General features: G+C 42.3%; 1 protein-coding gene across 1 annotated transcript in view; it reads left to right on the top strand.

Moving 5' to 3' along the window:
• The window catches only part of LOC146830582 (proteasome activator complex subunit 2-like), a 183,631-nt gene that overhangs the window by 147,867 nt on the left and 21,719 nt on the right, over positions 1-14,045 (top strand). The window contains exons 8-9 of the mRNA XM_085604783.1: positions 4,937-5,004; positions 5,250-5,304. Coding sequence (XP_085460909.1) covers positions 4,937-5,004; positions 5,250-5,304 — 123 coding nt within the window. The remainder of the gene's footprint in view (positions 1-4,936; positions 5,005-5,249; positions 5,305-14,045) is intronic.

Here is a 14,045-nt window from a genome sequence, read left to right as displayed (position 1 = left end):
CACTTACCTGGTCGTGGGAGGTGTGTATCTTGGGTTTATACAAGTGGTCGAGTAAGAATAAAGTGACATCCCGCTACATTGAGTTAGGGCTAATAGTAGCCAAGCGCCTACTTAGGAGGCAGTGGAAATCCCCAGGGACACCCCTCCACCCCCAGCGAAATCCTGGTACCAATCGCTACTTTGCTGGGCAAAGGCGGAGAGCATAGCGCTACGTCGAGAGGACGCGATAGGCATTAGGAAGCAGCCGATGGCAACCAAATGGGACGCAATCCTGACAGACTTTCGCGCCATGTGTCAGAATCCCTCCGAGGACTCAGACAACACGTCTGTAGCTGTGTGCTCCACCTCCCCGCTGACATTCACCCAGGTCTAACACGACGCATGACAACCACTATGAACAATGCACATGTGCGTAGATCAACAACAAGACAGTCAGAGAAGCATAGTTCGGAACGAGGACCCACCATCAATACCTTCAGTTCTTTTACAAGAGGACAGAATATCCACCCTGTTAAGTCAATTGTTATCTTGCTAGCTGTTTTCAAAAAATAGTTTTTCATGGAAACATACTATTATGTACGACGGCTCAGACTACTTATTGATTTAAAAAAATTAAAAAATGGAAAAGAAACCCTTGCATTGTTATGTAACTAGTGAACAGATGCGTACCATAAAATGGAAAAAAGCAATAAACAAATTTAAACAAAAAAAAAAAGAATGCTTGGCACGTCAGTGGAATCAGTCACATGGTCAGTTAACATATCTAGTGTTGGTAGACACCCGCACCCATTGCTCTCTGCAATGGTGGAACCCACAAAAGTTTTCAAAAGGGCGGCCTTTCAGCGACCCTGTTCCACAAGTCGTGCTAACAGCCAGACGCATGTCTGACAGGTTGAGGAGCACATCTCCATCATTACACAATACAGGATCTCTGGGACGACAAACGCAAACAACTCCACATCAACTATCTACAGCTTCTAGCAGTATTTCTAGATCTGAAGGTTTTTCATTCTCATCTCGCAACCAAAGTTGTTCTAGTCCACAAAGACGAGACAGAAGATGTACTATGTACAAAAACAAGGTGGGGAGACACTCTCTCCAATTGTCACAACTGTCTCAGCCAATTTGGAAATGGGCAATCCATCACAACATGTACCTTCTGGCTGAAAACCTCACAGGAGTAAACCATCAAATTGCCGACCTCCTCAGCAGGGGACAACAAATACATGAGTGGGAACTTAATCCCCAAGTTCTCCTTCCATACTTTCAACAATGGGGATATCCTCAAATAGATCTGTTCACCACAGCAGACGATGCACAATGTCCAAGTTTTGCCTCCAGGTCCGCACACCCTCTATTCAAAGGCAATTCGCTTAGGATGAATTGATCATAGATATTTGCCTGCGCTTTTCCGCCTCTCCCTCTCCTTCCATTTCTGGTTCGGAAGCTCAGGAAAACATCCCTCACACTGAATCAAGTAGCTCCCACATGGGCCCGTCAACCGTGGTACACCACCCTGTTAGAACTCTCAGTAGTTCCATATCAAAAGCTACATCTCAACTCCAGTCTCCTCACTCAGAACCATGGAGAAATCAAGCATCTAAATCCCAAGTAACTCAACCTAGCGATTTGGCTCCTGAAGCCATAGAGTTTGGAGATTTAAATTCACCACCAGACTGTATGACTATTCTGAAGGAAGCAAGAAAACCTACTACCAGAGCTTGCTATGCAGCAAAATGAAAACGGTTTGTTGTCTACTGTAACAACAACCAAATTCTACCTCTGGATGCTTCTATTCAGAACATTGTTTGTTACCTTCTGCACCTACAGCAATCTGGGCTGGCTTGCACATCAATTTGGTTGCATCTTGCAGCAGTAGCTGAGCTACATATTTACAAAACAGACTGCATTTGTCTTTGCTCAAAGTTCCTGTCATTAAAGCCTTTATGGAAGGACTACAGAGTTATACCACCAAGAATTCCCCTGGCACCAGTGTGGAATCTTAATATTATACTTAGACGTATGGGTCCACCCTCTGAACCACTACACAAGTGTCCTTTACAGTTCAGGGAAGGTTGCATTCCTCATTGCAATAGCATCATTAAGGAGAGTTGGTGAGCTGCAGCAATTAATTTTAGGAGAACTGTTCTTTCAACTCCATAAAGATGGGGTTGTTCTTCGCAACAATCGCAGATTCCTTCCTAAAGTGGTTTCTGCTTTCCATATTAATCAATCATTAGAGTGACCTGTCTTCTTTCCTCAACCTGATACAGTAGCACAGCGCGCTCTTCGCACACTTGACGTCGGAAGAGCTCTATTGTATTATATCAAAAGAACAAAAGATTTTCATAAAACAAACACCTCACAAAGGCAATCCTATTTCTAAATCGGGCATTTCAAGATGGATTGTTAAGTGCATTCGAACTTGCTACGCAAAAGCTAAAAACTTTGGGCCAGATGTACAAACACTTTTAGCATGCGCAAACGGGTTAGCGAGTCGCAATGAATTGCGACTCGCAAAAAAGTGTTTAGAGACTCGCTATTTGGAAGGGGCTTTACCTTCCAAATAGCGAGTACTTCAAGTAGCAGGTATCCCTTCCCCTTTGCAAATGCATGGGAAATAAGTTTTTACGGGCAGGCAGTGGTCCCAGGGACCACTGCCTGCCCTTAAAACAATGACACGAAAAAGTTTCGTTTTCTATGCTTTTTTTAAATGAATCCCGTTTTCCTTTGACGAAAACGTGCTGCATTTTAAAAAAAAAAACAGCTTTATTTAAAAGCAGTCCCAGGCATGGTGGTCTGCTGAGCCCAGCAGGCCACCATCCCTGGGAGGGCCTGTCATTCCCAATGGGGTCGCAAATTGCGAGAGGCTCCTCAATCTTAATGAGCCTCGCAATTTGCGACCCCATTCGAAATCGCAAACCGTGTTGAACACACTGATGTACATTTGATTTTGCGCTTTCCAATTTGCGACTCGCAATTTGTCGCAAATTGTGAGGCGCAAAAACAAATGGTCGTTCATCTGGTCCTTTATCAATACCCTCTAGAGTGCATTCCTCTCGCAAAATAGGGACATCTATTGCCTTTTTAGGTAACATCCCTATAGCTCACATCTGTAAAGCAGCAACACGGTCTACACCACACAGATTTACTGAACACTATTGTGTGGATGTATTAGCACGCCAAGAGGCATGTGTAGGCCGAGCAGCGCTAAAGACACTTTTTCAGAGAACTGCAACATCCTCTGGTTAGCCCCCACTTTGAGAGGATACTACTATATAGTCTATGCAAAGCACGTGAATCTATAGCATACATGCCTCGAACGGATTATGTTACTTATCCAGTTAGCATCTGTTCTTGGCAGGTAGAGCTGTAGATTCACATGCGCCCTCCTGCCTCCCCGGACACCAGTAGTTGTTGCAGTTCTCATTATTTACATCACATACGCATGAACATCTCCATACTACAATTATTACATTCTCACACTCTTGCGGGAAAACAATCTAACAATGGAGTCTATGCCCATGCACACTATCACCGAAAGGAGGAGTCACCTTACCTCGTGACTGGAAAGACTTCTTCAAAGAAAAACAATTTGCAAACTTCCGGACCCAACACTAGATGGCAGGAGTATGCAAAGCATGTGAATCTACAGTTCTACATGCCAAGAACAGATGCTTACTGGGTAAGCAACATAATCATTTTTCCTCAGTTTTATGTATTCAGCGTACAGTTGTTTTTCATCAATATTTAATATGTGGATCTGTTCAGGCCATTTTATGTTGGGAAAGAGGAGATGAGAATTTGATTCCTCAGTGCTCTTAAAGCATTTTACTTTTTCTTTTAATGACCAGGAAAAAATTGTGTTATTATGTCAAGTACCTATGATTACAAAGTGGTGCTTTGGCTGAACACAAAGGGCAATTATGGTTTCACAGCTGAGCAGCGTCTCTGTAGGCGATATTTGCAGAGCTGCAACTTGAAGTTTCTTCTGTGCATCCACTAAGCATTATTGCTACAGCTCAAATGCCAGAGCAGGTCATGTAGTTTTTAGTGCCGCTCTGAAAACTTTATTTGAATAAGGTTTTGGCTGCTGTTGTGCATATAGGTCCTACTGTCCTTAATTTTCTATGGCAAGTCAATGTAGGGATGTGCATGTTACTCTAGTCTTGCATTTAGGACGATCAAGGAAGATCCTATAATGCAGAAGGAAGGTATATGCTTGTAATCCTAGTTCTGCATAGTAGCAATCCTAATTGAATTCATAAAGGCCCAACCATCCTCCTCTAGTAGAGTAAAACATTGCACTTTTGGGTTCTTGTACTCATTCATAGGTCTGAAGCTCTGGAGCAGCAACCAGTGTAAGGCACGATGAGATATGGAATCAACTGGCTTCTCATAGATGAAGTGTTCTTTTCAGCTTTCCTTCGCTGCTGCTTATCTGGCTATACTGTCCTTTAATTTCAGTTATGTTTAATATAGTTTGGACAGCTAGGTAAGGATTATGCTGCAAATGTTTTTTTTTGTTCTCATTTCATAATATTTGGACATTTATTTTTGATATTTTCTGTTTGTGTGTGTTTATTTTTTTGTTATGTAACAGTGTTAATGACTTAATTGAATAATCCTAGGATGCTTAGCTTGGATTACATCTAAATAACTTGCTGTTCCCTTAAGAGTTATAAGTACTTTAGACTGCCTGCCTTCTACTCACACGAGTGGGTCTGTGAGGATAACATGACAAAAGAATGAAAACCTCGGCTCCAATGCCATCATCTTTTGCTCAGGACCACAGTTCTAATTGATTCAATGTTTGTTGCACCCGAGCCCTGCATCTGCTTTTCTAAAAGGAGAACCTTCTGATGCTACAAACCACTTGCCTCTTTCACACCTCATTAAACATTTCTGGTCTCTTACTCTCTCCCTGGCATATTAGGAGAAGGTCCTGGAAAGAGTGACAGCCGTCAAGACCAAAGTTGAAGCGTTCCAGACCAACATTGCCAAGTAAGTCTGTATTGAGGGTTCTGAGGGAGTAACAGCAAGAGAAGTATAGATGAGAAAAGAGGAGAAGAATTCAGGGAGATAAAGGGATTGGATGAAAAACGGGGAGGTTATAGAGAAGAAATAAGGGTGGAGGAAGTAAATCGGTAATGAAAAATAGAGAGATGGAAGAAAGGGAGGAAAAGAACAAATGAAATAAACTACTGATTGGTGGGCTGGATGTTATCACTTTTCATGCTTGTCTTCAGGTATTTCTTGGAGCGTGGCGATGCAGTAGCAAAGGCATCAAAGGAGACGCATGTGGTGAGTGAGACTAAGCATTACTTAATCCGTCCCAGATATACTGGCTCCCTCTGCCCTTTAAATTCTGCATCCATTCTCTGTCCAAAATACTTCCTCCCTTCCCCCTCCAACAGGGCAGAGTGGGGAGAGATGGTGTTACAAGGGGCAGAATTGATCTGCCCCAGAGTGTTTCAGTAGGTGAACCCAAATGTGCAGCAGCCAAGCTATATGTCACATCAATAGTTCTCTAGCTCAACAGTTCTTAACCTTTAGACTTCTGTGGACCACTGAGTTAGTAATGGATGTCTGGAACTCCCGACCTAAGCAATTCTTATGATATGAACCTCAAAACAATACATAAAAATAAGTATAACAAAACAAATGTTCAAATAGTGAAATATTTTGTTTAATTCACAATCAAATGTGGAAAACGTTTTAATATTCAGTTTTGCTTCTTTAATTGGCTATACACTTAATTTATTTAAATATATTGATTTTAATATTATTCGATTTTGTAAAACCTCAAAGGGCACCCTGAGTAGGCCTCGGACCACGGCTTAAGAACCACTGCTCTTGCTCTTTCCTATCTTTTGTGTGCATGTTTTTTCTTTATCTTCTCAGATCTTCCAATCTCCTTCTAGATTCTCCTAAACTGCATTTGACTCTTCTTTGATTGCCAAGTCTGTCTCGCTCTTTATCTGTTTTCTCTGATCTCCAACTCAGAACTTTCCCACTTATTCCCCTGTGAACTCCCAAGTTGCCCTCCTTATTTTCTGATTCCCAAACAAATGAGCTTTCTTTTTTTATAATGAATACCTTTTATTGACATTTCGTAAAACTCTGGTGACCACCAATTATTTCTATTATTATTGATAATTGGCATTGCCTCTGGCTGGCCAATAGTATTATATTAAGAAGTATAAAACATAGTGTTGAATATATACATTTCATGGTATTGTAAGTCTCTTGAATCTGTTATTTTTTCCACCTTGACGTGCAAAGATACTTCATCAGTTTTAACTTTTTCTCACTCAATTTGATATTGTTACATTAAACATTATTAGTTCTTTTACTGGTCTTCTTGCACATCCACTACTTCATCAGTGGCATTTATTGTTTTTTACACAATAAAACAGGACCAGGACTCTTTCGCGTAGTGGTACTAGAAGGAAGGCGCTAGTATAATTTTCTAATTTGACATCAATTATAGATTTACAGTGATTGAAAGTTATCTCAATATGCTCCCTCACTAATGCGTAAGATGTACCTAGTAGGATTGTGCATGTGGAGCCCCAGACACCACGAAATAAGTCTCTATATTCAGCATGTCCGTTAGGATTTTGGGAACACCATTTTTTTTCACATTTTCTGTAATCTCGCCCTTGAGTTATTTTTTCAAGAACCGTGAATTGTGCTTACCCAAACTTATTGGGAGTAGCCACTCTCCTAAGGAGTTTTTTTCTCTCTATTGTGAGGAACCTAAGTTACCTAGTCTGTTTCCCATTTCTCCATTCGGCATAGCAACATTATCTGGCATACTTATACTTTGTTTTATGAATCTGGGGCATCTCTTTTGTTAGACTCAGTCTTCCAGTGTGTTCTGTACTGATATGTTTTTATTTCGATTAGTCAAGAACCCCCTGCAAACCACAGCTTGAAGTACTTGGTGCCTATCCAAGTCATATTCCGAATGTGTTTCTTTATATGTATAAGTATGCCTTTGTTTCAAATTTAAAACAAATGCTGGATTCGGGTCCCATTTTCTGAAGCCTCCACCTTTGTATATCATACCTGTCTAGAATGGTGTTTTCGTATTCTTCCCTCCCATCAATACCATCTATTGCCTTCCACTCAATGTCTGCAGAACTACCTGTGACACTGAGGGCGCGCCCCACCCACCTCTTAAATTACAGAAAATACTTAGCACTTTGCAGATAAATTGTCTGAGCTGTAAAGAGTATTTTAAGCATGTGTATAAAATGGGGAGTCATAGTTGCTTTTCCTATTGTGTTCCCTCTTCTGTCTTCCAAAGGTCGAAGTCGTGGTACCATTGGTTTATAATTTGTCCCTCAGTTTGCAATTTCATTTCTCATCACAAATTTTCATAGGTGCTTGAATCTATCAATCTCTAGTTTGCGGCACCTCTCCCTTATACCAGAAACACCACTGATGCCCCCCTTGCTAATGGTCCAGTCTATATCTATGCCAAACACCTCCATCATGTTCTTATTCAGACCCTGGAGAGCATTGTGAGTCTCCCATGCAAAGCCCTATATTGTCCATATAAATAGCTAAATAGTTTCCCTTTCCCCATACCATGTTCTACACTTCATCAGTTTATCTTGATGCAACAATTCTCTGCCAGTGGTGTAAGAGCTCAAGCGACATGAGAAGGGGCATCAACAGGCTTCTTGGTCTAAAGGCGCAAAGCATGTAAAAGGTAGCCTTAGTTGTGAGTTGAGTGAAGTATTTTTGCTCATCTAAGACCATTTGCTATGTTCCCAAGATCATCCATAATAAACCACAGTTCTAGGGAATTATGTCCCTTTCCACATTTAATTTTAGCATTTGAGACGGGTTCCTCAATATCATCTTCCTGAGTTGATCCCTGTACCCTAGTCCACTGTGGCCATGCATTTCAAGTCATTTATTTTAGTGGAATAGCCAGAGACAGCAAAACAAATGCCTAAAAGAAGCAAAGGATATTTTGAGAGTATCGAAGGTAGTGCATTTCGGACTGCCAAACTGTGAAAGACAAAAGCCAGGCACCACACCCATCCTGATCATTTAAAAACATTACAAGAAAGAGTACTTCCAGACCATCTATTGATTCCATGAGGAAGGCGAGACCGGCATCAATACACCAGTTGATCACAGTGGGCCGGTTGTGGAAATATGGATTTTCATGATCAGTTATGTCCCCTATCTTGGACCCCAACGGTTCTATATGCATGTTACAAGTATATGTATGTTCCCTCCAGTTCCAGTTTTTAAGACGCAAACACATGTGCGTCCACCGTCAACATGTCCTCTGTCAGATCCGCCATGAATGGGCTGGATATTCGATTCCTAAGTATGAAAGGCCACCGACTTTATATGGCTCAGTGACTCCATTTTGCAGTTTAGGCGAGTAGGCCCTGATTCTGCCATCAAGCTTTTCCTGCTCTCTGCCTCTGACAGCTTCAGCTTGAGCTCGCATCTGTATCCATGAACTTTGTCCTACTCCCTGTGCGGCTAACGGTGCCTGCCTCGGCCAGTTTTGCCTGCCTGCCAAAAACTGTATTTCACCTTCGAGTTATCTGCTTCGCTCCTCGGCCGATGCATTCCTGTCTAGTAGTTTAAGTAAACATTTCCTTCGGCTACCAAGCAAAGGGCCCGGCCTCTCTGTCCTCATGCAAGTAATTCATAGCCCTGTTACCATGGAAGGTTTCTGCCCCTTGCATCTCATTTAGACATCTAGACGCTTGTGCACGCACACACACTCAGTATAGAATAGATTTTGTCCGAGAGTCCTTCCTTTGTGGATAACATAGTTCTTTAAACATAGGATGTTAGATATGATTTGGGATTAGGTTGACTTGACCCCCCAGACTTCTTGTCTCCACATGTAGAGCTAAATGTCAAGTCCCCTTCACCCCCTAGTTATACGTCAATCACACGTCATGCTGCTGCGCGCGCATCTATGCCAAGTATTATCTTATAGATCCACCTATATATGACATCATAACCAATAACGTTTCTTTTTACTCCTCATTACGCCCATTTTTGGTTACGCATGTGAATTATCATTTTTCTTATCAATTGTTACGCCTTCTGCATTTGCTTCATTGTAATGTACATTCTATAAAAATGATTGTCTGTCAATAAAATGTTGTACTTCACTTCCTGAACCCCCGTGGTGACGGAACATGAAGGCCGCGACTCGAGTCGGCCATTTTGGAATAAAGCCCATTCAGAAACCTCTTATACCACGGATTCTGCCTCTTATTTTTCTGAGCTATTCTATTAGATTCCGTATCAAATTCAGTCCCGGTAATTAAATTATTTACCACATAATTGGCGCCCGAATAGGGACACTTTCTCATCTCACGCGCCGGTGGTGCGTTGCAGGCCCGGTCTCCTGCCATAGCTGGACGGACCATAACGCGTACCAGCAGGATTTCCTGTAGCTCCCTCCGGTCAAGCGGGGGCGACTGAGGCTGCGATCAACCCAGACGAGGCGGTGAGAAGTGCGAAGTATCCCGACCAGAGCCTAGCAGAGAGAGAGCAAGATCCGAGGTATACAGATGCCCACCAGATTTCGAAGTCCCGACGTCCAGAGGGTCCGATGTCCGCAGTTGTCGAGTCAAGTCCAGTCCCGTTTCGAGGCCTTCCGTTCCGAGCTACCCGGTGAGTACCATTGCTGGGGAGGCGTTCAGACGTGCACTTAGGTTGTGCCGGTCAAACCGGATTTGGGTACACAAATCCGGTCTGTACTGTTTCAGCAGTGTATCAAGTATTCCGAAGTATCTAGTTATTGTCAAGAATTATGCTTGGTGATTAGTTGTGCAGACGATCATCATTGTTGGTCATTTTAAAGGTTAAAATGTTTAATGTTTAATGTGTTAAAACGTCTTGCATATTGTGGTATGAATGATTGTTCATTGTTGTGCTTTCCGTACTAAGTGTGTTCAAGATTAAGTATCAGATCAGTTGTCAATATGCCGCTCTTTTCAAAATTAAGACAGATCACTACTAGAAAAGGGGTACTTGAAGAAGCAGTTCCTATTCCTCCTAGGGACACTCCAGGGCACTTCATGTATCACAAACATGGCTTAGATGCCATATTATTTCTTGATTTATGGGTGGATTACACCAAAGAATTACCGGAAAGTCAGAGATGGCCCGTAGCTGGGACCTGGGATGCAGAGTGCATTATGAAAGTAGAAGAAGAGTTGTGGAAGAGGAAAGCTAGACAGTCACAGAAAGACGCTGTTGAGTTATGGCGTAAAGAATCGCATAGACGTACCGAAAAAGCGCTAAGACAGGAAGAGAGAAGTAAAGAAAGTGCCAATAAAGTTCGAGAAAATCTGTTGATTGAAGAGGGTACACGAGTACAAGCAGAACAAGCCGATAGACAAAGAAATGCCCTTATGAAAGGTATGTATCCCCTTCTGGCCGAAGGATTACCTAAGGCTACTACGGAGATACCAAAAGACTTACCACCCCCATTGTTTCCAATAAAAGTACATCCTAAAGGACATCCCAGAACCGCAGAAGATGTTTTTCTTTCCTCATATTTAGATGACGCAGCTCCCGAGTATGCTAACCCCGCACCACATAGACCATCTGCTGGGGGGGGTTCAACGTCAAGATCAGGTATCTGTCTCTGTGCAACAACAAACCCCGACACAAGCTTCGGCAAGCACATCTGTTTCCGCATCTGTCCCCGCAGCCGATTCTACAGTTGTGTCCACACCTGTAGTTGCTGTAGCACGTTCAACGAATCCTTTCGCGCCCAGTACCCCAGAGGGGGCTACCGGAGGTGCTACTAGCATTTATTCTACGCCACCCCGAATAAGTAAACTTACTTTTCAAGAACCAGTACATACACGTACGCCCAAACTTGTAAATCCCTGCATGCTTAAGGACCTTTTGATAGATTGTAGATATGATCCGGTGCCTGGCAAAGAGGACGAAATGGTTCTGGCATCATTACGTATCAGAAGAGCTGCAGGGTTTTTAGGGAAGCTACCCGGAATGACTATGCATTTGGATAGCATATATCATTTTGTCCAAACAGGGAAAGACCCTGAATGCATTAACAGAGCTATGGAATATCAGAAAGTGGAGATACAGGGGGAATTGTTACGTTTTCTCGTAAATTGTGTGATCAGAAATCAAGACCGACCGGGGGTGAACTCGGAAATAATGCAAACTCTTACGAGATGGAGTCAGAATATATCAGACGGAAGACATGATAAACAAGGAAGTATAGTAGCCATGTGCCGAAAAATCAGGAAAGAAATAGAACGTATACATGAAGAGAGATTGGAGACAGACGAGTTTGAGCAAAACGAGGCGTCCGAATCAGGGGATCCCGTAAGACAGTCAGACACCATAGCCTATGTCGGTAGAGGAAGGTCCTGTAATAATACTAGATGTTTTACTGATCCGATACATTCAATATGTCCAGATAATAACAGAACTTATCCGACGCCTATAATAAATCTGAAGTCTCCCGAACATTCATTTCAAGCTGCTGACAAAATACTCCGAGAGCGAAGGGGTTACCACCTCCTCGATTCTATGGATGAGCAAGAATTAGCTAGGTCAGCTGTTCATTGGATTGATAGTCCCGGAAAATATGGTGATGACACAGTAGCACACACGTTTTTGAACCTCAGCCCAGATGAACAACGTTTAGCTGGAATTTATATGATTCAGCAACTTCTTATATTATATAAGAACCAACATGCCGATCCTGGTCCCTTACCTGATATATTAACTGAACTACTCACGAATAGATGGAGAGGTTCTGGTAATAAGTTAATTAAAGAAATACTAGTATCACGAAAGCAGTACATTCTTTTTGTAAGCCCAGATCCTTTCTCACTGCCCAACAAGGAAAGAACGCCGTACTACATGGATAGACAGAATCCTTTACGAGAAGTGCACCCAATAAAAGGCGAGGACAATAATTTTCACCGTGTATTTGTATACACACCCATATCTAAAATGGAATTGTTAGAAATGAAGAAAGTGGTACCAAGTCATGACAAGGACCCAGCAGGTTTCCACCGAGAAATCAAAGACATGTTACTGATGGGAGAGTATACCTATCCTGACATTATGACGATATTAAAGGTGCTAATGCCTGCTGGCATTTATGAAAAACTTAAGGAAAAAGAGTGGGAAGTGGGAGACCAAAAGATAGACTGGACAGCATTAGAAACCGAAGAAAGAGGCCGAACTGCAGGTTCAGGGCTTGGGGATAAAGTTAAAGCACTACCAGGTTTACTAGTACAGGTACTGCCACGTTTATTAGCTACGAAAAAGGAAGATTGGGGTGCAATCTCAGCCTGTAAACAAAAACAAGATGAAGACACTAGTGATTTCTATGCCCGATTTGAAAAATGTTTTGGTATAAATAGTGGTATAAAAGCAAATAGTGAGTCATATCCACATTTATTTGTGACAAAATTAGTGGAAAATTCCTTGCCTCAAGTGAAGAATAGAGTATTGAAATTCGAGAGTACATGGCAAGGTAACACTCCGTCACAAATGCTACAAATGTTACAGTATCATCATAATAGAATAAGAGATGAACAAGAACACGAACAGAGACGTATGAAGGACACTAAAATGAAAATGCTAGTTTCCCAGACAGTACCAGCGGATGGTCACAAAAAGGGTGTGACACATTCCGGAGATTCAGCAGTTCCTGTAAAAGGAACATGCAATTACTGTAAACAACTAGGTCATTATGTACACGATTGTCCAGTCCTGAAGCGTAATATAGCTGTAGGTATTGCAAAGGAAAGACCACGACCACTCAGACAGGATCAGAATGAACAAGGAGCTCCGCAGCATGTACAGTCCATGCCAGCTCAGCAACAGTCCATGCCAGCCTCACAACAGCCTATACAGTTTGTGCCAGCTGCACCAGCGCTGCCCGTTGCTGCTACACAAACGACAACACGACAAATGTATCAGACCGCACAGTATGAATATCCTGAGTATCAACGTTACGCATGAACCAGCCTAGAGAGGGAAGTTGACTTACCCCTTATTGAGATCCCAGTAGATCAAGAAGGACCTTATGTGCACAGTGAATTATTAGGTCAAGACAGAAAATTTTTACTTGATACAGGGGCAAGTCGAACAACAATAAAACGTAGTGAAGTTCCAGGGGCACCCCTCTCAGGCTCTCAAAATGTTTCCCTTGGTTTTTCAGGAAAACCTATTGTTAATGAAGTATCACAGCCACTTCCACTCACGATTGGTCCCTTGACACGAACTACAGATTTATTGCTTACCAAATCATGCCCAGAAAACTTGTTAGGTATAAAGACATTGAAAGCTCTAGGGGCTATTATATGTTGTTCTCCGGAAGGAGTAAGATTGTTTTTACGTGATTTCAAAGGTCACTATGTGTCCAGAGACATGGATCCCCGACTACAGACTTTACCCGCACATTTATGGGCACAAGGCCCTACTGATGTTGGTTGCATGAACATTACACCATATCGAGTCACATTAAAGGCAGGAGTGGTACTACCACGAATGCGACAATACAAGTTACCACCAGATGCTGTAGTGGCTTTACTGAAAATCATTGACGAGCTTATTGCCCAAGGAGTGGTTGTGGAAACCGACTCCAATGTATGTAATTCCCCGATAATTCCGATTCTTAAACGAACTGATCCAATGGCCCCGCCAGTATATCGACTGGTTATTGATCTGCGCGAACTAAACAAATGCATTGTGCCACAATTTCCTGTGGTCCCCGATATCTCATCATTACTGACAGCCATTGACTCACGAGCCACATTCTTTACAGTAATTGATCTAAAGAATGCCTTTTTCAGCGTCCCCATAGATCCGGAAAGCCAATACTTGTTCGGATTTAGTTTAAATGGACGAAGTTTTAAATTCACCCGCGCTCCTCAAGGATTCACAGAAAGCCCCAGCATCTATAGCCAAGCACTGAAACGAGAACTTGACAGTATACACATGCCAGCTTGCACTGCACTGCTTCAATATGTCGATGATCTGCTGAT

Source organism: Triturus cristatus, chromosome 5_1 (genome assembly GCF_964204655.1).
Source record: "Triturus cristatus chromosome 5_1, aTriCri1.1, whole genome shotgun sequence".
In the NCBI taxonomy this organism is placed as follows: Eukaryota; Metazoa; Chordata; class Amphibia; order Caudata; family Salamandridae; genus Triturus; species Triturus cristatus.
Note: the sequence above shows the minus strand (reverse complement) of the source record. Positions and strands in the feature narration are given on the sequence as shown.